The 26,961-nt window shown below is 41.5% G+C and overlaps 1 protein-coding gene across 1 annotated transcript in view; it reads left to right on the top strand.

Moving 5' to 3' along the window:
• ahnak (AHNAK nucleoprotein) overlaps positions 1–24,729 on the top strand; it is a 36,286-nt gene extending 11,557 nt beyond the window's left edge. Inside the window, exons 3-6 of the mRNA XM_071532088.1 lie at positions 4,122–4,182; positions 4,298–4,454; positions 4,602–4,828; positions 4,957–24,729. Of these exons, the coding sequence (XP_071388189.1) occupies positions 4,298–4,454; positions 4,602–4,828; positions 4,957–23,643 (19,071 nt within the window). The 5' untranslated portion in view covers positions 4,122–4,182 and the 3' untranslated portion in view covers positions 23,644–24,729. The remainder of the gene's footprint in view (positions 1–4,121; positions 4,183–4,297; positions 4,455–4,601; positions 4,829–4,956) is intronic.
• The last annotated feature ends 2,232 nt before the right edge of the window (positions 24,730–26,961 follow it).

Below are 26,961 nucleotides of genomic sequence, written 5' to 3'. Positions count from 1 at the left end.
AAGCTGGGTCTTTGACACTGCAGTTCGGCTTGGCTTTGTCCCCTCCATACTCACACATTTCAATTTTGTTTGATGCATTTGAATGAGGCTTGAGGTTTTAATAGATCCACCATCTCATGTTGGAAGCTTCTTGTTGCACAATTTTAAAGAGTGAATGCACACGTTGAACAACAGACAGAGTCAGACTGATTGACAAAATGAGACAGGGGGGGTGGGTGGGTTAGGTTTGTAGGTGCCCGCCAGTGGATAGCGTCATCTCTGGCATAAACATCATCCCTATCTCCTGTGTTGTTGTCTGCTGTCTGTGCGTGACTATATTATCACAACTCCAATGGCCCTGGCCCTAGAAGCCAGCAAAGGGCTATTTTAGAGAGCAGCTTCATATTACCTCAAGGCATTGCATGCATTTTCCAATATTCCCAATCATGCAGGACCAAGGTCTATTTATTGACTTGTGTTAATTGGTGTATGGCCTGCAGTGTGCCCTTGGACAGGGTCCAAAAAAACTAGAGAGACCAGTTTGCTATTCAGTTGGCATTTCTGAGCATCATAACTTGTATAACATTCTGTCTCTGTTAAAGTGAATCCTTTTCACCGTCTCCATTTATTTGGAAATCTTGACTTTTCTGTTTTTATTCAATAATTTGGCCAAATCAGATTTTGATAAAAAAAACCCAAACTAAAATAAATAAATAAGTTGATAGGAATCAGTATGGCAGCATGGTATCATATTTGATTTGTAGAGTCTGTATCAGCATCATTCCTTGTGTGATATGTGTATAAATTTACCAAAGAATTTAGTAGTAGTAGTATATTTCACTATTGCTATTGCATGCAGCCTACCTAGGAGCATGGTATTGTTTGATAAATAACCTGAGACTGAACACAAGGCATGCTGACATTATGATTGTTAAGAGAGTAAAAAAAAGACTGAAATTAAAACTGTATAGAGACCACAGTGCTTACAGGGCAGAGACAGGTCAAGAGATAGATAAACAACATTCCATTGCCAGTGTTGTACAGAAACACACAAACACACACATACACACAAACATACACAAAGCTAAACCTTTAATTAGTGTGTCAGATCTAGATTTACAGTGTGTTGTTTCATATTCCCCAGGGACTCATCACAGCATCAGATAGTGTCATCTTTTCTCACCTTCCCTTGTTTGATTAAAATGATATGCCGAGGCAGTGTAGTGAGAGTGCAGGGAAGCCATGGTGGCGAGTGGTGCATGTTACAGACCCCTTTGAAACAGCTGTTTCTTTATCTCTTCCTCGGGGTTCCTCTTGCTCTCAGCGGCCTGTTATCTAGCGGAGCAGTGTGGCAGAGCGTGCTACCATAATAGCCACCAACAGTTTTAACTATGTGAATGTGTGTGTGTGTGTGTGTGTGTGTTTGTGGGGGGGTCGCCTTCACCCTTCACTTGTTATGCTCTTGGTATGCTGGATTTGGTGGCTTACTGGTGCAATTATGCTATTTATAGGAGTTCAAAAATAGTGTGTGCCATGTAAAAAGGCTGTGAGCTTTTTAAAAAAGTTAGTATGGTTCATCTGACTAACTGTGCTCTCCTAAAGATAATAAAAAAACAGTGGGGAGCCAAGGATAGAAACGTGTCTGAAGGATCTCCTCAGTCATAGTCTTGCATAAAAGGTGAATTATTATGTTATTGCTCATGTTCTGACTCTTGAAAAGGTGGGGGAAATGCCAGACACTGACAACTGACAGCACTTCCATCTTACAGACATAGAGCCTTACTTTTGTAAATACTGCTGTCAGAGATAAGATCTATCTTGGATTATTGCCAATGGCAATGAGCCAAACAGTGACAGAGGTTTTCTGGATTCCACCTCCCAAGTCTTCATGCAAACCTTTAATTAGTGTGTCTGATCATATGGCAGGTCAACTTTACCGCAATAATCCTGACAGCGCATTCTGCCTCCCAGCAAATTGACTTCTGAAGGGTCTCCATCATAGGTACAGACAGGTCAGGGATTGGTTGACACAGTTTATCATGAGTTTACATGCCTTATATGACCACATTTGAATTTATGTGACTTAAATGATCTCATAGAATAGTTTGTAAAACATCATCTTACAGGTTGAACACATTTCCACATCTCAAGTAATGGTCTTACAGTAGTTGTGTGAGGGTAAAGATAGAACCAAGATAAGCCAAGTGAAAGAGATCACACAAAGGAGGACACTTGTATGCTAAGTGGAAAAAGACTTAATTGCTCCCCCAGGTATGAATTGCTCCGACCACCCAGAAGGTTTCTCTCGCAATGTTCTAAAGAGGTATGGAGTGATAAAACTAGTTGAATTCCTATACTGTCACCACACTCCTTACCCTGATTGGTTTGTGGTTGCCAAGTCAATCCCATAAAAACACAGACAATCAGTCAGCGCTGTGAGTCATATCCTGTTTCTTTTGTTCTATCCTGTTGATAGGCTTTTCCATTCATATTGGTTGATTAGAGCCAACTGGACAATGCGCTGACTGAATGGCTGTACAGTATGATGGGGTAAGCTGCACCCAGCAGCAGAATTATTCTACCATTAAAAGGACCCTCGTAAAAAGCCTCACAGTGCAGGGTTGTTCACCAAAAAATGTTCAAGTATTGACTGCTTGCTGTTGTGGATCAAACCAAATGTTCAAATGTTGGAATATAACTTTCCCTACACAACACAGCACATGTAATCACTATGCCGCTTTAACTGAAATAATTCAAAACCTATCTCTTTTGTATAGATACTGGACATTTGCAAATGCATTTTCTCTAACCACCATTCAAACGAGTGATTGAGGTTTCTGAAAACTGAAATACTGGTTCATGTACTGAAACATGAAAGCATGCAAACCATCACTGGCTAGGTAGTGCCATGGCTCAGACGGCCTTGTGTAATTGCAGGGGTGGCTTGTGGAGAGCTTGGTATTAATGAAACAATGGGTTGTCTGTTCTAAAGATGAGAGTGGGTAGGACTAGTCAGCATGTTTGAAGAGGCAGGACACCCAGACAGGGAAAGATGTAAACAAACCTTGTCGTTGCTGTCTTGCTTGCAACTGTGTTTGCTATGTTTTGTATTTACAGTGCACATTAATATAGAAAATTTTAAACCTTACAAAGTTAAGCAAGCATGTCAGTTGGCTTGATATGGACTAATAGAAATACAATGAATTGTTGCTTCATTGTATGCTTATTCAAAGGGATGTTGTATTATGGCCTAAAGTAGTATCATTATTGCTGCTGAGGGCTAGTGAAATCAAATTACTACACCCAATATGGCTGACACTCACGATGCCTAAATTGTTCCAAAGTAACATGATATGGGCTTTATAAGCTTGAGCACATCTTAAATGTGTTTGACTTTGTGATGCATTGGCAATCATGAATAAAACCACAACAAGTATATAATCAGCAAAAACATAGTGTGTTAGGAGTCATACCAGAGTGCTAAGAATGTTAAGCATAAAATGACAGCTAAACTTGTTGGTAATAACCTGTATTTTTACAGGTATGTATCTGTCAATACTGAATAAGTTTGATGTACATTGTGTTGGTGTGCGCATGTGCAAATGTTTGCTCAGTTTAGTGTATCAGACTATCAGGTGTGTTGTTCATTAATATGTGTGAGTGTCTGTGTTAGTGTGTATGCACATTTCAGCATCTGTGTGTGTGTTTTCATAAAGAAAGGCAGCTTTAACCGTCATTGTTCTCTTTATTGACATTGGAGCAGGGGTGTAGGCGCAGGATTGGGCTGCTTTCCTCAGGGCAGGGTGTGGTCTGACTCCAACCAAATTTCCAAAACACAGAGCACACACAGGAGGGAGGGAGGGAGCTGGTGCTTTGGTACTTTGGGGAGATAGAGTAGTGTTGTCTTATTAGGGTCTTAACACCACCTAGTGTTCACCATTGGATCCTGCAAGCAAGACTTAACTGGGAAAAGCAGGGTTGTTAAATATTTAATTGATGCAAATATGCAATAGGGCTTAAAGGTTTAAAAGAAGAATATCCTGTCAGGAATTTGAATAGAATAGTTTGCCAGAGTCACAAGGTATAGTCATGTGTTGTTTGTCATGCTTTTGGCTTAATGGTTATATCTTTTGTCTTTGCAGGAAAACCAAGGTAGAACTACCATCACAACAGGGCATAAGGAGAGGAAAGCAAAAACACAAGGTAAATATATTTATACATACAGTATATATATACACACTGTATACCATCTTAAGTCCTTGCCTGTCTGTCATTTGTCTTTCTTTTTAACCTGCTCTCACTCTTGACATGTTTACAGATGGCTGAGGAGGAGGAAACTAGGGAGGTGCTTTTTCCAGATTGGGAGGGTCCAGACAAAACTGGCCTGACAATTGAGCAGACAGGTGAAGGAGAAATCTTTGTCAAGGAGGTGAAAGGGGAGTCACCTGCAGCACGGTCTGGAAAAGTATATGAAGGTGCCGTATTCATCTTTTCTCAATTTGACATCTTTTATCTATACCTAAGTATGACTCCTTGAATATGATTTGCCTCACTTACCTACCCACTAAACTTCAATAGTCTCAATTGACTGCTTTGCTGTTTTCTGTCTCTTCCTATCACAGGTGACCAGATTGTGGGCGCCACTATCTACTTTGACAACATGAGTTCAGAAGAAACAGCTGATCTACTGAAGACACTGAACCGCCACAAGGTTGGACTGAAACTACAAAACAAAGGGGATAAATCGCCTTGCTGCTCACCCTTGAGCACGCCGTGTCGTTCACCTATGGGAACACTGACATGGGAAGGGAAGAGCCGGTTTGGAGGCTCCAGTCCGGACATCATCCTTGTGAGTTCATTTTTCACAAAATCATTTGTGATTGTCACTGATTTATTACAGGGAATCTACTGAAAATTTTAATGATAGAATAATATTTACATTCCGTATAACAGCATTTGGTCTTTTTCTATCAACAGAGTGGGGATGATGAGGACTACAAGAGAATATACACAAAAAAGATTAAACCAAGGCTGAAATCTGAAGACCTTGCAGAAGGAGTAGACGTGCGCACTGAGCGGCATAGCAGCACAAGCAGCGATGGCAGCACAATTACCACCATCACCCGCCGCATCACTACCTACACTGTGGATATGCCAAGTGGCATAAGTGAGCAGCTTGAACTTTCAAGCCCAGAGTTCAAGGGGCTAAGGCACGAATCTGGGGATGGCTCCCCTCGTATCAGAATCTCACATGGAAGTCCCTCAGGTAAAGGGGGAGCAGAAGAGGGAGTTTTTGAGTTAGGCAATGTCTCTTTGACTGGGCCACAAGCTAGCTCCACAGAGACACACTGGAGCACTGGAGGGGTGAAGACCACAACAATTACCAGAGAGATAGGGGGGGATGGTGGTGTAGGTCTTAGATTTAAGGGGCCTAACTTTGGAATATCAGGGGCTAGAGGTGAGGGAGGCTTTGGGATGTCAAGGGGGAGTGGTGAGCAAGGAGATGGAAGCACTCGGGTGTCAGGAACAAATGTGACAATAAGAGACAGCATGAACACCGGCAGTAAACCTGTTACAATAGGAGGCTTAGGAGGTATAGAAATACCCTCGTCTGATGGGAAAGGAGGGTTAATTAGTGTGTCCTTACCAGGAAAAAGCACACACATTTCCTCTACATCAGTGGGTAAGATAGAAGAGGGAAATGTAGACATCAGTTTGGGTGAGAGGGGCAAAGTGATTAGTCAAGTATCTGGAATTACCATCAGTCACCAACAGACAAAGGGATCAGGTAGTATTGATATTCCCAATGTCAAACTTGGTGGAGGTTCCACGGATATTGATACTGAACTGAGTAGAGGGAGGATATCAGCAGGATTTAAAACACCAACATTAGACATTGATACCTCAGGTCTTTCCTCAAAGGCAGAAATGGCAATACCAAATGTGAAAGGGAATGTAGATGTTTCAGTTCCTGGACTGAAAAGTGACATCAAATCCCCCCAAGTTACAGGGCCAAAGATTTCAATGCCAGCTGTGGATGTCAACCTGCAAGGCCCAAAGCTGAAGAGAGAGGTTGAAGTTAAACTCACTAAAACAGACATTGACATGAATGCACCTAAAGTAAACATAAAAGGTCAAGAAATTGACATCAAAGGTCCAGATGGTCAAATCAAAGGCCCAAATATACAAATGGCATCTATATCTGGGGCAAAAATATCAATGCCTGATGTTGATGCCAATCTGAAAAGAGCTAACCTGACTGGTGATGTAGATATGCCCATACCAATGATAGAGGGACATGTGACAAGACCTGAATTAGACATCAAAGGGACAGATGTGAAGATCAAAGGACCTGAGGGTGGATTCAAAATGCCAAAAATGAAGGTGCCATCATGTGGTATCAAAGGTCCTAATGTTGAAGGTCCAGATTTCAATGTTAGACTCCCAAAAGCTGACACTGACATCAAAGCACCTAAAGTTGACAGTAGCATTCATATTAAAACACCAGAAATTGTTAGTGAATATAAAATGCAGGGATCTAAGGTCAAGATTCCATCTTTGTCCGGGCCTCAACTCTCAAAGCCAGATGTGGACGTAAACCTGAATGGTGCAAAGATAAAGGGAGGTGTTGATGTGACAGTGCCAAAGATTGAGGGAGAAATAAAGGCACCTAAAGTAGACATTAAATGTCCAGATGTTGATACTGAAGGGCCTGAAGGTAGCTTCACAATGCCAAAGATAAAGATACCATCATTTGGAGTAAAGTCAAAAGTGGAAGGTCCTGATATTTATAGCACCCTCCCCAAAGCTGACATTGATATCAAAGCACCTGAAGTTGACATAAAAGGACCCAAAATCAAAGGATCCAAATTCAAGATGCCATCCACATCAGGACCAACTATGTCAACGGCAGATGTAGATATCAATGTGAGAGGGCCTAGGCTGAAGGGAGGTGTGGATATGTCAGTGCCAGTGCCAAAGATTGAAGGGAACATCAAAGCACCAGAAGTAGATATTGAGAGCCCAGAAGGTGGATTTAAGATGCCAAAAATTAAGATGTCATCGCTTGGCTTAAAAGGTTCAAAAGTAGATGCAGATGCAAGTCTCTCCAAAACAGACATTAATATCAAGGCACCTGAAATTGATACAAAAGGACCAGAAATTGATGTAGAAGGCCCTGAGGGTAAAATCAAAGGGCCCAAATTCAAGGCGCCATCTATCTCAGGACCTAAAGTTTCCATGCCAGAGGTGAATATCAACCTGAAAGGGCCTAAGCTCAAGGGTGATGTGGATGTGTCAGCAGCAAAGATTGAGGGAGACATAAAAGCCCCTAAAATGGATATTGAAGGACCAGAAGTTGATATTGAGGGCCCAGAAGGTGGATTCAAAATGCCTAAAATCAAAATGCCATCATTTGGCTTCAAAGGTCCAAAAGTGGAGGGTCCAGATGTTGACATCAACCTTCCCAAAGCTGACGTTGACATCAAGGCACCTGAATTTGACATCAAAGGAGCAGAAATTGATGTAGAAGGCCCAGAGGGTAAAATCAAAGGGCCCAAGTTCAACATGCCATCAATCTCAGGACCTAAAGTTTCCATGCCTGATATGAATATCAACCTGAAAGGGCCTAAGCTGAAGGGAGATGTGGATGTGTCAGTGCCAAAGATTGAGGGAGACATAAAAGCCCCCAAAGTGGATATTGAAGGACCAGAAGTTGATATTGAGGGCCCAGAAGGTGGGTTCAAAATGCCTAAAATCAAAATGCCATCATTTGGCTTCAAAGGTCCAAAAGTGGAGGGTCCAGATGTTGACATCAACCTTCCCAAAGCTGACGTTGACATCAAGGCACCTGAATTTGACATCAAAGGAGCAGAAATTGATGTAGAAGGTCCAGAGGGTAAAATCAAAGGGCCCAAATTCAAAATGCCATCTATCTCAGCACCTAAAGTTTCAATGCCAGATATGAATATCAACCTGAAAGGGCCAAAGCTCAAGGGAGATTTGGATGTATCAGCACCAAAGATTGAGGGGGATATAAAAGCCCCCAAAGTGGATATTGAAGGACCAGATGTTGATATTGAGGGCCCAGAAGGTGGATTCAAAATGCCTAAAATCAAAATGCCATCATTTGGCTTCAAAGGTCCAAAAGTAGAGGGTCCAGATGTGGATATCAAACTTCCCAAAGCTGATATCGATGTCAAAGCCCCTGAAGTTGACATCAAAGGACCAAAAATTGATGTCGAAGACCCTGAAGGTAAAATCAAAGGGCCCAATTTCAACATACCATCAATCTCAGGACCTAAAGTGTCCATGCCTGATATGAATATCAACCTGAAAGGACCTAAGCTGAAGGGAGATGTGGATGTGTCAGTGCCAAAGATTGAGGGAAACATAAAAGCCCCCAAAGTGGATATTGAAGGACCAGAAGTTGATATTGAGGGCCCAGAAGGTGGGTTCAAAATGCCTAAAATCAAAATGCCATCATTTGGCTTCAAAGGTCCAAAAGTAGAGGGTCCAGATGTTGACATCAACCTTCCCAAAGCTGACGTTGACATCAAGGCACCTGAATTTGACATCAAAGGAGCAGAAATTGATGTAGAAGGTCCTGAGGGTAAAATCAAAGGGCCCAAATTCAAGATGCCATCTATCTCAGCACCTAAAGTTTCAATGCCAGATATGAATATCAACCTGAAAGGGCCAAAGCTCAAGGGAGATTTGGATGTATCAGCACCAAAGATTGAGGGGGATATAAAAGCCCCCAAAGTGGATATTGAAGGACCAGATGTTGATATTGAGGGCCCAGAAGGTGGATTCAGAATGCCTAAAATCAAAATGCCATCATTTGGCTTCAAAGGTCCAAAAGTAGAGGGTCCAGATGTAGATATCAAACTTCCCAAAGCTGATATTGATGTCAAAGCCCCTGAAGTTGACATCAAAGGACCAGAAATTGACATTGAAGGTCCTGATGGCAAAATCAAAGGGCCCAAATTCAAGATGCCATCTATCTCTAGTCCTAAAATTTCCATGCCAGATTTGGATATCAAACTTAAAGGGCCTAAGCTGAAGGGAGATGTGGATGGGTCAGTGCCAAAGATTGAGGGGGATATAAAAGCCCCCAAAGTGGATATTGAAGGACCAGATGTTGACATTGAGGGCCCAGAAGGTGGGTTCAAAATGCCTAAAATCAAAATGCCATCATTTGGCTTCAAAGGTCCAAAAGTGGAGGGTCCAGATGTGGATATCAACCTTCCCAAAGCTGACGCTGACATCAAGGCACCTGAATTTGAGATCAAAGGAGCGGAAATTGATGTAGAAGGTCCTGAGGGTAAAATCAAAGGGCCCAAATTCAAGATGCCATCTATCTCAGCACCTAAAGTTTCAATGCCAGATATGAATATCAACCTGAAAGGGCCAAAGCTCAAGGGAGATTTGGATGTATCAGCACCAAAGATTGAGGGGGATATAAAAGCCCCCAAAGTGGATATTGAAGGACCAGATGTTGATATTGAGGGCCCAGAAGGTGGATTCAAAATGCCTAAAATCAAAATGCCATCATTTGGCTTCAAAGGTCCAAAAGTAGAGGGTCCAGATGTGGATATCAAACTTCCCAAAGCTGATATTGATGTCAAAGCCCCTGAAGTTGACATCAAAGGACCAGAAATTGACATTGAAGGTCCTGATGGCAAAATCAAAGGGCCCAAATTCAAAATGCCATCTATCTCTAGTCCTAAGATTTCCATGCCAGATTTGGATATCAAACTTAAAGGGCCTAAACTGAAGGGAGATGTGGATGGGTCAATGCCAAAGATTGAGGGGGATATAAAAACCCCCAAAGTGGATATTGAAGGACCAGATATTGACATTGAGGGCCCAGAAGGTGGGTTCAAAATGCCTAAAATCAAAATGCCATCATTTGGCTTCAAAGGTCCAAAAGTGGAGGGTCCAGATGTTGACATCAACCTTCCCAAAGCTGACGCTGACATCAAGGCACCTGAATTTGACATCAAAGGAGCAGAAATTGATGTAGAGGGTCCTGAGGGTAAAATCAAAGGGCCCAAGTTCAAGATGCCATCAATCTCAGGACCTAAGATTTCCATGCCAGATTGGGATATCAATGTGAAAGGGCCTAAGCTCAAAGGAGATGTGGATGTGTCAGTGCCAAAGATTGAGGGAGACATAAAAGCCCCCAAAGTGGATATTGAAGGACCAGATGTTGATATTGAGGGCCCAGAAGGTGGATTCAAAATGCCTAAAATCAAAATGCCATCATTTGGCTTCAAAGGTCCAAAAGTAGAGGGTCCAGATGTGGATATCAAACTTCCCAAAGCTGATATCGATGTCAAAGCCCCTGAAGTTGACATCAAAGGACCAGAAATTGACATTGAAGGTCCAGAGGGCAAAATCAAAGGGCCCAAATTCAAGATGCCATCAATCTCAGGACCTAAAGTTTCCATGCCTGATATGAATATCAACCTGAAAGGGCCTAAGCTGAAGGGAGATGTGGATGTGTCAGTGCCAAAGATTGAGGGAGACATAAAAGCCCCCAAAGTAGATATTGAAGGACTAGATGTTGATATTGAGGGCCCAGAAGGTGGGTTCAAAATGCCTAAAATCAAAATGCCATCATTTGGCTTCAAAGGTCCAAAAGTGGAGGGTCCAGATGTTGACATCAACCTTCCCAAAGCTGACGTTGACATTAAGGCACCTGAATTTGACATCAAAGGACCAAAAATGAATGTCGAAGGTCCTGAGGGTAAAATCAAAGGGCCCAAATTCAAGATGCCATCTATCTCAGCACCTAAAGTTTCCATGCCTGATATGAATATCAATCTGAAAGGGCCAAAGCTCAAGGGAGATTTGGATGTATCAGCACCAAAGATTGAGGGGGACATAAAAGCCCCCAAAGTGGATATTGAAGGACCAGAAGTTGATATTGAGGGCCCAGAAGGTGGATTCAAAATGCCAAAAATCAAAATGCCATCATTTGGCTTCAAAGGTCCAAAAGTAGAGGGCCAAGGTGTTGATATCAACCTTCCTAAAGCAGACATTGATATCAAAACCCCTGAAGTTGACATCAAAGGACCAGAAATTGACATTGAAGGTCCTGAGGGCAAAATCAAAGGACCCAAATTTAAGATGCCATCCATCTCAGGACCTAAGATTTCCATGCCAGATGTGGACTTCAACCTTAAAGGGCCAAAGTTCAAAGGAGACATGGATGTGTCAGTGCCAAAAATTGAGGGAGACATAAAAGCTCCTACAGTGGACATTGAAGGACCAGATGTTGACATTGAGGGTCCTGAAGGTGGATTCAAAATGCCAAAGATCAAAATGCCATCATTTGGCTTCAAGGGTCCAAAAGTAGAGGGTCCAGATGTTGATATCAATCTCCCCAAAGCTGACATTGACATCAAAGCTCCTGAAGTTGATATCAAAGGACCAGAAGTTGACATCGAAGGCCCTGATGGTAAAATCAAAGGACCCAAATTCAAAATGCCATCTATTTCAGGACCTAAGATTTCCATGCCAGATTGGGATATAAACCTCAAAGGGCCTAAACTCAAAGGAGATGTGGATATGTCAGTACCAAAGATTGAGGGAGACATAAAAGCTCCTAAAGTGGATATTGAAGGTCCAGATGTTGACATTGAGGGTCCTGAAGGTGGATTCAAAATGCCAAAAATCAAAATGCCATCATTTGGCTTCAAGGGTCCAAAAGTAGAGGGTCCAGATGTTGATATCAATCTCCCCAAAGCTGACATTGACATCAAAGCACCTGAAGTTGATATCAAAGGACCAGAAGTTGACATTGAGAGTCCAAGCGGTAAGATAAAAGGACCCAAATTCAAGATGCCATCCATTTCAGGACCCAAGATTTCCATGCCAGATGTGGACTTCAACCTTAAAGGGCCAAAGCTCAAGGGAGATGTCGATGTGTCAGTGTCGAAGATAGAGGGAGAGATTAAGACCCCTGAGGTTGATATTAAAGGTCCAGATGTTGATATTGAAGGGCCTGAGGGTGGATTCAAAATGCCTAAAATCAAAATGCCATCATTTGGCTTCAAAAGTCCCAAAGCACATGGTCCAGATGTAGACATCAATCTCCCCAAAGCTGACATTGACATCAAAGCACCTGAAGTTGTCATCAAAGGACCAAAGGTTGATATTGAGAGCCCCAGTGGTAAAATCAAAGGATCAAAATTCAAAATCCCAACAATATCAGGACCTAAGATGTCCATGCCAGATGTTGATTTTAATCTGAAAAGTCCAAAGTTGAAAGGTGATATGGATGTTTCAATGCCAAAGATGGGGGGAAACATAAAATCACCCAAAGTGGAGATTGAAGCACCAGATGTTAACATTGAGGGCCATGAAGGTGGATTCAAAATGCCCAAAATAAAGATGCCATCTTTTGGTTTTAAAGGGCCAAAAATAGAAGGTCCCGATGTTGACCTAAATGCCCCAAAAGTAGATATTGATGTTAAGACACCTGATGTTGACATCAAAGGTCCAGAAGTTGATATTGAGAGTCCAAGTGGTAAAATCAAAGGACCAAAATTCAAGATGCCATCCTTGTCAGGACCTAAGATTTCCATGCCAGATGTGGATATAAATCTAAAAGGTCCTAAACTCAAGGGAGATGTGGAAATGTCTGTACCAAAGATTGAGGGTGATTTAAAGTTGCCCAAAGCAGACATTGAAGGACCAGATGTTGACATTGAGGGTCCCGAAGGTGGATTCAAAATGCCTAAAATCAAAATGCCATCATTTGGCTTCAAAGGTCCAAAAGTAGAGGGTCCAGATGTTGATATCAATCTCCCCAAAGCTGACATTGATATCAAAGCACCTGAAGTTGATATCAAAGGACCAGAAGTTGACATTGAAGGCCCTGATGGTAAAATCAAAGGACCCAAATTCAAAATGCCATCTATTTCAGGACCTAAGATTTCCATGCCAGATTGGGATATAAACCTCAAAGGGCCTAAGCTCAAAGGAGATGTGGATATGTCAGTACCAAAGATTGAGGGAGACATAAAAGTTCCTAAAGTGGATATTGAAGGACCAGATGTTGACATTGAGGGTCCTGAAGGTGGATTCAAAATGCCAAAGATCAAAATGCCATCATTTGGCTTCAAGGGTCCAAAAGTAGAGGGTCCAGATGTTGATATCAATCTCCCCAAAGCTGACATTGACATCAAAGCACCTGAAGTTGATATCAAAGGACCAGAAATTGACATTGAGAGTCCAAGTGGTAAGATAAAAGGACCCAAATTCAAGATGCCATCCATCTCAGGACCCAAGATTTCCATGCCAGATGTGGACTTCAACCTGAAAGGGCCTAAGCTCAGTGGAGATGCAGATTTGTCACTGCCAAAGATTGAGGGAGACATAAAAGCTCCTAAACTGGACATTGAAGGACCAGATGTTGACATTGAGGGTCCCGAAGGTGGATTCAAAATGCCTAAAATCAAAATGCCATCATTTGGCTTCAAGGGTCCAAAAGTAGAGGGTGCAGATGTTGATATCAATCTCCCCAAAGCTGACATTGATATCAAAGCACCTGAAGTTGATATCAAAGGACCAGAAGTTGACATTGAAGGCCCTGATGGTAAAATCAAAGGACCCAAATTCAAAATGCCATCTATTTCAGGACCTAAGATTTCCATGCCAGATTGGGATATAAACCTCAAAGGGCCTAAACTCAAAGGAGATGTGGATATGTCAGTACCAAAGATTGAGGGAGACATAAAAGCTCCTAAAGTGGATATTGAAGGACCGGATGTTGACATTGAGGGTCCTGAAGGTGGATTCAAAATGCCAAAGATCAAAATGCCATCATTTGGTTTCAAGGGTCCAAAAGTAGAGGGTCCAGATGTTGATATCAATCTCCCCAAAGGTGACATTGACATCAAAGCACCTAAAGTTGATATCAAAGGACCAGAAGTTGACATTGATAGTCCAAGTGGTAAGATAAAAGGACCCAAATTCAAGATGCCATCCATCTCAGGACCCAAGATTTCCATGCCAGATGTGGACTTCAACCTGAAAGGGCCTAAGCTCAGTGGAGATGCAGATTTGTCACTGCCAAAGATTGAGGGAGACATAAAAGCTCCTAAACTGGACATTGAAGGACCAGATGTTGACATTGAGGGTCCCGAAGGTGGATTCAAAATGCCTAAAATCAAAATGCCATCATTTGGCTTCAAGGGTCCAAAAGTAGAGGGTCCAGATGTTGATCTCAATCTCCCCAAAGCTGACATTGATATCAAAGCACCTGAAGTTGATATCAAAGCACCTGAAGTTGACATTGAAGGCCCTGATGGTAAAATCAAAGGACCCAAATTCAAAATGCCATCTATTTCAGGACCTAAGATTTCCATGCCAGATTGGGATATAAACCTCAAAGGGCCTAAACTCAAAGGAGATGTGGATATGTCAGTACCAAAGATTGAGGGAGACATAAAAGCTCCTAAAGTGGATATTGAAGGACCGGATGTTGACATTGAGGGTCCTGAAGGTGGATTCAAAATGCCAAAGATCAAGATGCCATCATTTGGCTTCAAGGGTCCAAAAGTAGAGGGTCCAGATGTTGATATCAATCTCCCCAAAGCTGACATTGACATCAAAGCACCTGAAGTTGATATCAAAGGACCAGAAGTTGACATTGATAGTCCAAGTGGTAAGATAAAAGGACCCAAATTCAAGATGCCATCCATCTCAGGACCCAAGATTTCCATGCCAGATGTGGACTTCAACCTGAAAGGGCCTAAGCTCAGTGGGGATGCGGATTTGTCACTGCCAAAAATTGAGGGAGAAATAAAAGCTCCTAAAGTGGACATTGAAGGACCAGATGTTGACATTGAGGGTCCTGAAGGTGGATTCAAAATGCCAAAGATCAAAATGCCATCATTTGGCTTCAAGGGTCCAAAAGTAGAGGGTCCAGATGTTGATATCAATCTCCCCAAAGCCGGCATTGACATCAAAGCACCTGGAGTTGATATCAAAGGACCAGAAGTTGACATTGAAGGCCCTGATGGTAAAATCAAAGGACCCAAATTCAAAATGCCATCTATTTCAGGACCTAAGATTTCCATGCCAGATTGGGATATCAATGTGAAAGGGCCTAAGCTCAAAGGAGATGTGGATGTGTCAGTGCCAAAGATTGAGGGAGACATAAAAGCTCCTAAGGTGAACATTGAAGGACCAGATGTTGATATTGAGGGTCCCGAAGGTGGATTTAAAATGCCAAAAATCAAAATGCCATCATTTGGCTTCAAGGGTCCAAAGGTGGAGGGTGCAGATGTTGATGTCAAACTCCCCAAAGCTGACATTGATGTCAAAGCACCTGAAGTTGATATCAAAGGACCAGAAGTTGACATTGAGAGTCCTAGTGGTAAGATAAAAGGACCCAAATTCAAGATGCCATCCATCTCAGGACCCAAGATTTCCATGCCAGATGTGGACTTCAACCTGAAAGGGCCTAAGCTCAGTGGGGATGCGGATTTGTCACTGCCAAAATTTGAGGGAGAAATAAAAGCTCCTAAAGTGGACATTGAAGGACCAGATGTTGACATTGAGGGTCCTGAAGGTGGATTCAAAATGCCAAAGATCAAAATGCCATCATTTGGCTTCAAGGGTCCAAAAGTAGAGGGTCCAGATGTTGATATCAATCTCCCCAAAGCTGACATTGACATCAAAGGACCTGGAGTTGATATCAAAGGACCAGAAGTTGACATTGAAGGCCCTGATGGTAAAATCAAAGGACCCAAATTCAAAATGCCATCTATTTCAGGACCTAAGATTTCCATGCCAGATTGGGATATGAATGTGAAAGGGCCTAAGCTCAAAGGAGATGTGGATGTGTCAGTGCCAACAATTGAGGGAGACATAAAAGCTCCTAAGGTGAACATTGAAGGACCAGATGTTGATATTGAGGGTCCCGAAGGTGGATTTAAAATGCCAAAAATCAAAATGCCATCATTTGGCTTCAAGGGTCCAAAGGTGGAGGGTGCAGATGTTGATGTCAAACTCCCCAAAGCTGACATTGATGTCAAAGCACCTGAAGTTGACATCAAACTACCAGAGGTTGACATTGAGAGTCCTAGTGGTAAGATAAAAGGACCCAAATTCAAGATGCCATCCATCTCAGGACCCAAGATTTCCATGCCAGATGTGGACTTCAACTTGAAAAGGCCTAATATCAGTGGAGATGTGGATGTGTCATTGCCAAAGATTGAGGGAGACATAAAAGCTCCTAAAGTGGATATTGAAGGACCGGATGTTGACATTGAGGGCCCCGAAGGTGGATTTAAAATGCCAAAGATCAAAATGCCATCATTTGGCTTCAAGGGTCCAAAAGTAGATGGTCCAGACATTGATGCCAATCTCCCCAAAGCTGACATTGACATTAAGACACCTGAATTTGATATCAAAGGACCAGAAGTTGACATTGAAGGCCCTGATGGTAAAATCAAAGGACCTAAATTCAAGATGCCATCGATTTCAGGGCCCAAGATTTCCATGCCTGATTTTGATATCAACCTCAAAGGACCTAAGCTCAAAGGAGATGTGGATGCATCATTGCCAAAGATTGAGGGAGACATAAAAGCTCCTAAAGTGGATATTGAAGGACCAGATGTTGATATTGAGGGCCCTGAAGGTGGATTCAAAATGCCAAAGATCAAAATGCCATCATTTGGCTTCAAGGGTCCAAAAGTAGAGGGTCCAGATGTTGATGTCCATCTCCCCAAAGCCGACATTGACATCAAAGCACCTGAAGTTGATATTAAAGGACCAGAAATTGACGTTGAAGGTTTTGATGGCAACATCAAAGGACCCAAATTCAAGATGCCATCCATTTCAGGACCCAAAATTTCCATGCCAGATGTGGACTTTGGCCTCAAGGGTCCCAAATTAAAGGGAGATGTTGATATCTCAGGACCAAAAATCGAGGGTGATATAAAGAAACCCAAAGTTGACATTGAAGGTCCTAATGTTGACTTTGAATCTCCAGAGGGACATCTTAAGGGGCCAAAGTTCAAGTTGCCAACACTATCTGGACCAAAAATATCTTTCCCTGATGTTGACTTCAATCTTAAAGGGCCGAAGTTGAAGGGAGATATGGAGGGGGATATTAATTTGCCAAAGGCTGAAATTCAGGGACCAGATGTAACAATTGATAGTCCTGAACTTCCATCGAAGAAGACAAAATTCAAAATGCCAAAATTTGGATTTAAGGGTCCAAAGGTCAAGGCTCCTGAAGCTGACGTTAAATTAGCTCAAGGGGATATCAACATCAAAGGGCCAAAAGGTAGTGCAGAAGGTCTTGAACTTGATCTGGGTGTGACAGGACCTAAAGTTAAAGGATCCAAATTCAAGATGCCAAAATTCGGGTTCAGAGGCCCAAAGGTTGAGATGCCAGATATTGATGTTGATCTTCCCAAAGCTGACATCGACATCGATGCACCTGAAGTTGGTATCAAAGGACCAGAAGTTGACATTGAAGGCCCTGATGGTAAAATCAAAGGACCCAAATTTAAGATGCCATCTATGTCAGGACCTAAGATTTCCATGCCAGATTTTGATGTAAACCTCAAAGGGCCTAAGCTCAAAGGAGATGTGGATATGTCAGTGCCAAAGATTGAGGGAGACATAAAAGCTCCTAAAGTGAATATTGAAGGACCAGATGTTGACATTGAAGGTCCCGAAGGTGGATTCAAAATGCCAAAGATCAAAATGCCATCATTTGGCTTCAAGGGTCCAAAGGTAGAGGGTCCAGATGTTGATATCAATCTCCCCAAAGCCGACATTGACATCAAAGTACCTGAGGTTGATATCAAAGGGCCAGAAGTTGACATCGAAGGCCCTGATGGTAAAATCAAAGGACCCAAATTCAAGATGCCATCTATGTCAGGACCTAAGATTTCCATGCCAGATTGGGATATAAACCTCAAAGGACCTAAGCTCAAAGGAGATGTGGATATGTCAGTACCAAAGATTGAGAGAGACATAAAAGTTCCTAAAGTGGATATTGAAGGACCAGATGTCGACATTGAGGGCCCAGAGGGTGGATTCAAAATGCCAAAGATCAAAATGCCATCATTTGGCTTCAAGGGTCCAAAAGTAGAAGGTCCAGATGTTGATATCAATCTCCCCAAAGCTGACATTGATATCAAAGCACCTGAAGTTGATATAAAAGGACCAGAAGTTGACATTGAGAGTCCAAGTGGTAAGATAAAAGGACCCAAATTCAAGATGCCATCTATTTCAGGACCCAAGATTTCCATGCCAGATGTGGACTTCAACCTGAAAGGGCCAAAGCTCAGTGGGGATGCGGATTTGTCTCTGCCAAAAATTGAGGGAGAAATAAAAGCTCCTAAAGTGGACATTGAAGGACCAGATTTTGACATTGAGGGTCCCGAAGGTGGATTCAAAATGCCTAAGGTCAAAATGCCATCATTTGGCTTCAAGGGACCAAAAATAGAGGGTCCAGATGTTGACATCAATATCCCCAAAGCTGACATTGACGTCAAAGCTCCTGAATTTGACATCAAAGGGCCAGAAATTGACATTGAAGGCCCTGATGGCAAAATCAAAGGACCCAAATTCAAAATGCCATCTATTTCAGGACCTAAGATTTCCATGCCAGATTGGGATATAAACCTCAAAGGGCCTAAGCTCAAAGGAGATGTGGATATGTCAGTACCTAAGATTGAAGGAGACATAAAAGCTCCTAAAGTGGATATTGAAGGACCAGATGTTGATATTGAGGGTCCTGAAGGTGGATTCAAAATGCCAAAAATCAAAATGCCATCATTTGGCTTCAAGGGTCCAAAAGTAGAGGGTCCAGATGTTGATATCAATCTCCCCAAAGCTGACATTGACATCAAAGCACCTGAAGTTGATATCAAAGGACCAGAAATTGACATTGATAGTCCAAGTGGTAAGATAAAAGGACCCAAATTCAAGATGCCATCCATCTCAGGACCTAAGATTTCCATGCCAGATGTGGACTTCAACCTGAAAGGGTCAAAGCTCAGTGGGGATGGGGATTTGTCACTGCCAAAAATTGAGGGGGACATAAAAGCTCCTAAAGTGGATATTGAAGGACCAGATGTTGACATTGAGGGTCCCGAAGGTGGATTCAAAATGCCTAAGATCAAAATGCCATCATTTGGTTTCAAGGGTCCAAAAGTAGAGGGTCCAGATGTTGATCTCAATCTCCCCAAAGCCGACATTGACATCAAAGTACCTGAAGTTGATATCAAAGGACCTGAAGTTGACATTGAAGGCCCTGATGGCAAAATCAAAGGACCCAAATTCAAAATGCCGTCTATTTCAGGACCTAAGATTTCCATGCCAGATTGGGATATAAACCTCAAAGGGCCTAAGCTCAAAGGAGATGTGGATATGTCAGTACCAAAGATTGAGGGAGACATAAAAGCTCCTAAAGTGGATATTGAAGGACCAGATGTTGACATTGAGGGCCCTGAAGGTGGATTCAAAATGCCAAAGATCAAAATGCCATCATTTGGTTTCAAGGGTCCAAAAGTAGAGGGTCCAGATGTTGATCTCAATCTCCCCAAAGCCGACATTGACATCAAAGTACCTGAAGTTGATATCAAAGGACCTGAAGTTGACATTGAAGGCCCTGATGGCAAAATCAAAGGACCCAAAATCAAAATGCCATCTATTTCAGGACCTAAGATTTCCATGCCAGATTGGGATATAAACCTCAAAGGGCCTAAGCTCAAAGGAGATGTGGATATGTCAGTACCAAAGATTGAGGGAGACATAAAAGCTCCTAAAGTGGATATTGAAGGACCAGATGTTGACATTGAGGGTCCCGAAGGTGGATTCAAAATGCCTAAGTTTAAAATGCCATCATTTGGCTTCAAGGGTCCAAAAGTAGAGGGTCCAGATGTTGATCTCAATCTCCCCAAAGCCGACATTGACATCAAAGTACCTGAAGTTGATATCAAAGGACCAGAAGTTGACATTGAAGGCCCTGATGGTAAAATCAAAGGACCCAAATTCAAGATGCCATCTATGTCAGGACCTAAGATTTCCATGCCAGATTGGGATATAAACCTCAAAGGGCCTAAGCTCAAAGGAGATGTGGATATGTCAGTACCAAAGATTGAGGGAGACATAAAAGCTCCTAAAGTGGATATTGAAGGACCAGATGTTGACATTGAGGGCCCCGAAGGTGGATTTAAAATGCCAAAGATCAAAATGCCATCATTTGGCTTCAAGGGTCCAAAAGTAGAGGGTCCAGATGTTGACATCAATCTCCCCAAAGCTGACATTGACATCAAAGCACCTGAAGTTGACATCAAAGGGCCAGAATTTGACATCGAAGGCCCTGATGGTAAAATCAAAGGACCAAAATTCAAGATGCCATCATTTGGCTTCAAAGGTCCAAAAGTGGAGGGTCCAGATGTTGATGTCAACCTCCCTAAAGCTGGCATTGATATCAAAGCACCTGAAGTTGACATCAGAGGACCAGGAGTTGATATTGAGGGTCCGAGTGGTAACATCAAAGGACCCAAATTCAAGATGCCATCCATCTCAGGACCCAAGATTTCCATGCCAGATGTGGACTTCAACATGAAAGGGCCCAAGTTCAGTGGAGATGTGGATGCGTCCATGCCAAAAATTGAGGGAGAAATAAAAGCTCCTAAACTGGATATTGAAGGACCAAATGTTGATATTGAAGGGCCTGAGGGTGGATTCAAAATGCCTAAAATCAAAATGCCATCATTTGGCATCAAGGGTCCAAAAGTAGAGGGTCCAGATGTTGATATCAATCTCCCCAAAGCTGACATTGACATCAAAGCTCCCGAAGTTGATATCAAAGGGCCAGAAATTGACATTGAAGGCCCTGATGGCAAAATCAAAGGACCCAAATTCAAGATGCCATCTATGTCAGGACCTAAGATTTCCATGCCAGATTGGGATATAAACCTCAAAGGGCCTAAGGTCAAAGGAGATGTGGATGTGTCAGTGCCAAAGATTGAGGGAGACATAAAAGCTCCTAAAGTGGATATTGAAGGACCAGATGTTGATATTGAGGGCCCTGAAGGTGGATTCAAAATGCCAAAGATCAAGATGCCATCATTTGGCTTCAAGGGTCCAAAAGTAGAGGGTCCAGATGTTGATGTCAACTTCCCCAAAGCTAACATTGATATTAAAGCACCTGAAGTTGACATCAAAGGACCAGAAGTCGACATTGAGAGTCCAAGTGGTAAGATAAAAGGACCCAAATTCAAGATGCCATCCATCTCAGGCCCCAAGATTTCCATGCCAGATGTAGACTTCAACTTGAAAGGGCCTAAGCTCAGTGGAGATGTGGATGTGTCATTGCCAAAGATTGAGGGAGACATAAAAGTTCCTCAGGTGGATATTGAAGGACCAGATGTTGACATTGAAGGCCCTGAGGGTGGATTCAAAATGCCAAAGATGAAAATGCCATCATTTGGATTCAAAGGACCAAAAGTGGAGGGTCCAGATGTTGATGTGAAACTTCCCAAAGCTGACATAAATGCACCAAACATTGATATTCAAGGTCCAGAGATTGACATTGAAGGCCCTGAAGGTAAAATCAAAGGTCCTAAATTTAAAATGCCTTCGATATCCAGTCCTAAAATATCAATGCCAGATGTTGATTTCAATCTGAAAGGTCCAAAAGTAAAAGGTGATATGGATTTGTCTTTGCCCCACATTGAGGGAGACATTCAAGTACCCCAAGTTGACATCGAAGCGCCCGATCTTAAGATAGAAGGTCCAGAAGGTGGCTTCAAGATGCCAAAAATAAAAATGCCATCATTTGGCATTGGAGGCCCAAAAGTAGAGGGCCCTGACGTTGATGTTAATTTCCCTCAGGGTGACTTAAATCTTAATGCCCCAAATGTTGACATCAAAGGTCCTGAAATTGACATTGGAGGACCAGAAGGTAAAATCAAAGGCCCTAAGTTCAAGATGCCATCAATATCAGGACCCAAGATTTCTATGCCAGATGTCAATTTGAATTTGAAAGGACAAAAAGTGAAGGGAGACTTTGATGTGTCAGTGCCAAAACTGGAAAGAGATATCAAAGGTCCAAATGTCAACATTGAAGCACCCACCATCAATGTTGAAGGTGTATCCATTGATACAGAAAAAACAGGAGTCACATTTCCCAAATTTAAAGGTCCCAAGTTTGCAATTAAGTCTCCAGAAGTTGAAGGGCCTGAAGCAAAGGTTAAGACACCCATGTTCAGTATGGGAGCCAAAGGTCCCAAAGCAGAAGTCAGTCTCCCAGATGTTGATGCAAGTCTTGATGCTCCTGATATTGACATCAATGTCAAGGGAAAGAAAGGTAAATTTAAACTTCCTAAAGTGAAAGGAAAGGTAAAGAAACCTGACGTTGACATTGAAACACCAGCAGCAGAATTGGATGTAGACACACCAGATATTCATCTAAAAGGAACAAAGGGAAAGAAGCCTCTTTTTGGTAAGCTTCATTTCCCTGATGTGGAATTTGATATCAAATCACCCAAAGTGAAAGGGGATGGCTCTTTCTCAGCGGGATTGAAATCACCTGGTATAGATTTGGCATCTGCTAACTTGAACACTAGCATTGCGGGTTCAGGTATTGACAGTCCAAGTGTTAGTCTGGAGGGGCCAGATGTGAAACTAAAGACACCTAATGTCAAAATGCCAAATGTGAATGTGACTGCTCCTGACATTGATGCAAATCTAAATGGACAAGGAAAGGCAGCCATGTCTGCAGGTTTTAAAGGTCCAAAAATAGATGTGAAAGGAGGTGCAGAAATGGACACAAGTGTTTCAGGGGGCAGCGCATCTGGTGGCCTTCAATACCCAGAGGGCACAGTTACATTTCCCAAAATCAAGGTACCAAAGTTTGGTATTGCTCTGCCTCAGGTGGAAGGCCGGGGAGTTGGAGGAAATGTTGAGTCAGGAGCAGTGGCTAGTGGAGACATAAACATACAGTCTCCATCTGTTAGTGGCCACATCAGTTCACAGAAGATTGAAGTCCCCAGTCCAGAACTGAAGCACAGTGAAGGAAAAGTAAAGGTCAAGATGCCTAGATTTTTTGGCAAATCAAAAGCAAAGGGAAGTAGTGCAGTTGATTTAAGCCTTCAGGGACCAGAGGTAGAACTGAGTGGTAGTGGAAAAGGTGGAAAGGTCTCTAAAGATTTAAGTTTAAGTTCTGGGGAATTGGTGAGTGGAAAGTTACAATTAGAGGGTGATTCTGGACTGAGTGTGTCACCTAAAGGTAAATCTGCTTCACTGGATCTATTTAAGAAATCAAGGCATCGGTCTTCTTCTCTGAGTGATGAGGGAGGGCTTGCTGTTAGTTCCCCATCAGCTCACTTAGAAGCAGAGGGTGGTGACATTTCTTTAGATCTAGGGGGAGCCAAGGGCAAAGGAAAGAAAGGCAAGTTGAAGTTTGGCACCTTTGGAGGTTTTGGTTCAAAGTCAAAGGGCTCATATGAAGTGACACTTGGCGAGGATAGTGAAGCAAGAGTAGAGGGAAGTGCAGGTGTTTCTCTCCCATCTAAAAAATCTAGACTGTCTTCATCCTCCAGTAGTGACAGTGGGTCGAGAGGAGGTTTCAGGTTCCCAAGAGTTGAGCTATCTGTGTCACCAAAAAAATGATGAATTGTAAGTGTAAAATAAAACTCTCTCATGTACACCCAAATACCTGCTCCCATACATGAAAAATCCCTAAGTGTTGAGGTATTTAAAACCTGAGAGGGAAGCACACACTCATCTCATTTTTAATTAATTAAAAGTAAATTTCCAAATTTCATTAATCACACAGGAGTACATGAGATTGTTTAAAATCATCAAACTGTAAATAAGATGAATTTGTATTGTAATATTAAATATTGTTTTTTGTACATAGTCAAAATTTATTGAACATATACCATCTTACCAAATTCTCACCAATAGTGTCTCACAGGGTTTGTCCAATTGTGTTATTGCATTCAATTAAATGAATGTTGTTAAGAGTAGGTGTGGTATATTTGTATCCAGGGGTCTGTTGCACAAAAGAGATATAGTTACAATAGTTATTTCTAAGAAAATGTTGTTTATACACCCAGACACAAAGAAAAAACATCTACTTGTTTGTATGTATGAAATGATTTCATTTTATTTTGAAGCTTTGATATTATATAATCAATGCAGAAGCATATTTACACAACATAGAGCTGGCCCTTTATAACATATTCTCAAGAATGACTCTGTTGTAAAGACCATAATTGCAAAGACAATCAATGTTTCTGGAATCTATCAACTCTATAAAACTGCTGTCAATTATTTTTTATGGGAGTTCATGCACCCATATAGGCTATTCTGTTTCATTTACCGAAAGTATGCATTTGCTTCCTTTGGTTTTAACAATGTTTTGTTTCTTGATCTAGCTTACTTTATCTCTTATCTGTTTTATGGTCCACTGTATTTTTTCTTTCACTCCCTCTCTCCTTGTACACACATCTCGTTTTGGTGTTTGGCTAAACTAAAGAAAATGTCATGAGTATGTGTAAAAATGTCATGAACAGTCATTCTGAACCTATGTCACTTTTTTGTTAATAAAATCAGTGTTGATGCTAGAGGAAAAAACAGTTGCATAGTTCTGATCAGATTTGATGGAGATGGTGTATGATTCTTTGGGTCTAATTTGTTTCTTGTGTGCATTCTGCAAAATAAATCAAATAAACAGTTGAGTTATAGAATTTATCTGGTCTCCTGAGTCTGTATTCATCAGTATTGATGCTGATACATATCAGCAGCTAACACATTCTGACACATGGTACAGGGATACATTCAATGCAAGAGGACAGTACAATAGACAGGACACACAATACACAGTGGACTATACTATAGTCTATACTATATATAGCCTATACTATATATATCACTCTACATATACAAACAATTCTATCGCTATACAGTACATTCACACAGCATGGCATATAGTAGGTTGCAGCCATTCCTAATAAGCCACCTAGTATTTTTATTCTCAAATATGAAAATTAATGAAATGACAATGACTGTAATAACTCTAGTTTTTCCGTCAGTCGCATTCAGTCAATCGTTTTAACTGCTTTGCGGAAATGCATTGACGTGTGTAGCCTACATGAACTTGGCATAAAACCTCAATGTGGGAATGTTTATAAAAAAAGGCATTTGTACAAGTACATGCTAAGACCAAACTAGAGATGAACAGTATATTGCCACAGTTAAAAGTTGGTAGCACTTCATATTACAGTGCAGCTATTATGCACTAAGTTATGGAGGATATTTTTGGTCATAATTAAAATTAAAAGTCCAAATAGAAAATGAAAAGAGATAAAATTAAAAAGATTATTATTTTACTAAACTTAAAAAGAAAAAGGAAATTGAAAAACAAATTTAAAATGTAAAATGATAATTTTAAAATGTAAAGTGACAATGAAAAAAGTGAAATTTAAAATGCAAAAGCTTAAATGGAAATGCTCAAACTGAAAGCTTAAATTGTAAAGATGACATTGAAAATGGCAATGGAAATAAGAAAAGGGAAACATCAAATATGAAACTCAAAATGGGAAATGGAAAAACTTAAATGGAAATACTTAAAAGCTTAAATAGAAAAAACGAAATTAATTTTTTTTTGCATTTGCACTTTACCATTTGGCATTTGCCATTTTATCTTTTCCATTTTCCATTTGGCATTTTAAATTTCATCTTTTCCATTTTCCATTAGGCATTTGCCATTTCGCATTTGCCATTTGGCTTTTCAAGCTGTATGTAAATGAGGAGGCGTGGCCCAAAGGCTGGAGGGAGGGTTTGAAATGGCTGGGGCGCAGAGGCACCTTATGGACAGCAGGGGGAGCTTACTGCTAAAGAGCACAGTGAGTTTGGCAGAGCAGTATGAGTCCAAACTAGAAGAACCGCACCATGCTCTGCCATCCACATTGGCTGCTAGCAACAGCACACAGAGGTGTAGGCAGAAAGAGAAGCTGCTCGTCTCTTATTTCCACAACTTCCACAATATCACCGCTTCTACTGTTACTGTGGCTCTGTAGTTTTCATGTTAGATCAAAATACTGTTACATGCCCGTATTATGCAACAAAAAGAGAAAGATAATACAGTGTTGTCTTGGATGAAAGGAACACTTGTCTCCATGTGGTGAAAATGACAAAGGTTTTGTCAACAGTGCCAGCCCAGATAAATGTAAATGGGAAAAACAGGGCAGGGTTAAATGTGTAATGTTTGCTGTATTTTTACTCATCACTTGTTAATAAAAAATATGCTTCTTAAACTGCAAAACTTGGAAATTAAATTGGGGCGCCATGGCTCAGGAGGTGTGGAGCCGAATCCGAATACGGTATTCGGAAAAGCACAAATAATGGGTTTTTACGAATATTTATCTTGTACAAATATTTTAAAAATTATTTGTTTTCGGGAAGAAAAAATAACGTCAAATAAAAGCGTGCAGGTCGGGACTCGTAGCGTAGGTAGCGAGGTGACATCGCTGTCTCCGTCTCTCTGCTGCGCTCTGTGTTATATATATAAACAGCTGCAGATCTGCATGTCTAATGGAGCAGAGGCATGGTTGATTGGTTAGCATAGTAAATTGTTGTCTGGGAGACTGGGGTTCGAGACCCGGTGTGCGAACCTTCTGTTGCAGCAATAGTTTATTGAAGAACACTTATTTTAACATTTTATTATCCTAAAATTAGAAGTGTAATGAAAAAAACAGGATTGTTTCACCTATTTCCACTTTTATTCAAATACAAATACAAATAATTTTGCTGCCTCAACAAATTAACAGTTAGATTCTTCCAAAGACAGCAGAACAAATTACTAACTCTACAAAATCATAACTGAATTACTGTAATAGTAGTTAACAAAAACCTGTGGCTGTGAGTCGGCAGCCAAATGAGCTGTCATATCTTTCTAATTTCAGCAGCGGATCTGCCAAAGTA

Source organism: Centroberyx affinis, unplaced genomic scaffold, assembly GCF_046629955.1.
Source record: "Centroberyx affinis isolate AG114_WGS23_722 - 3 ecotype Tasmania unplaced genomic scaffold, CSIRO-AGI_Caff_v1 ptg002162l_1, whole genome shotgun sequence".
Lineage (NCBI taxonomy): Eukaryota > Metazoa > Chordata > Actinopteri > Beryciformes > Berycidae > Centroberyx > Centroberyx affinis.
The sequence above is the reverse complement of the archived record's forward strand: the minus strand, read 5'-3'. Positions and strand labels throughout refer to the sequence as shown.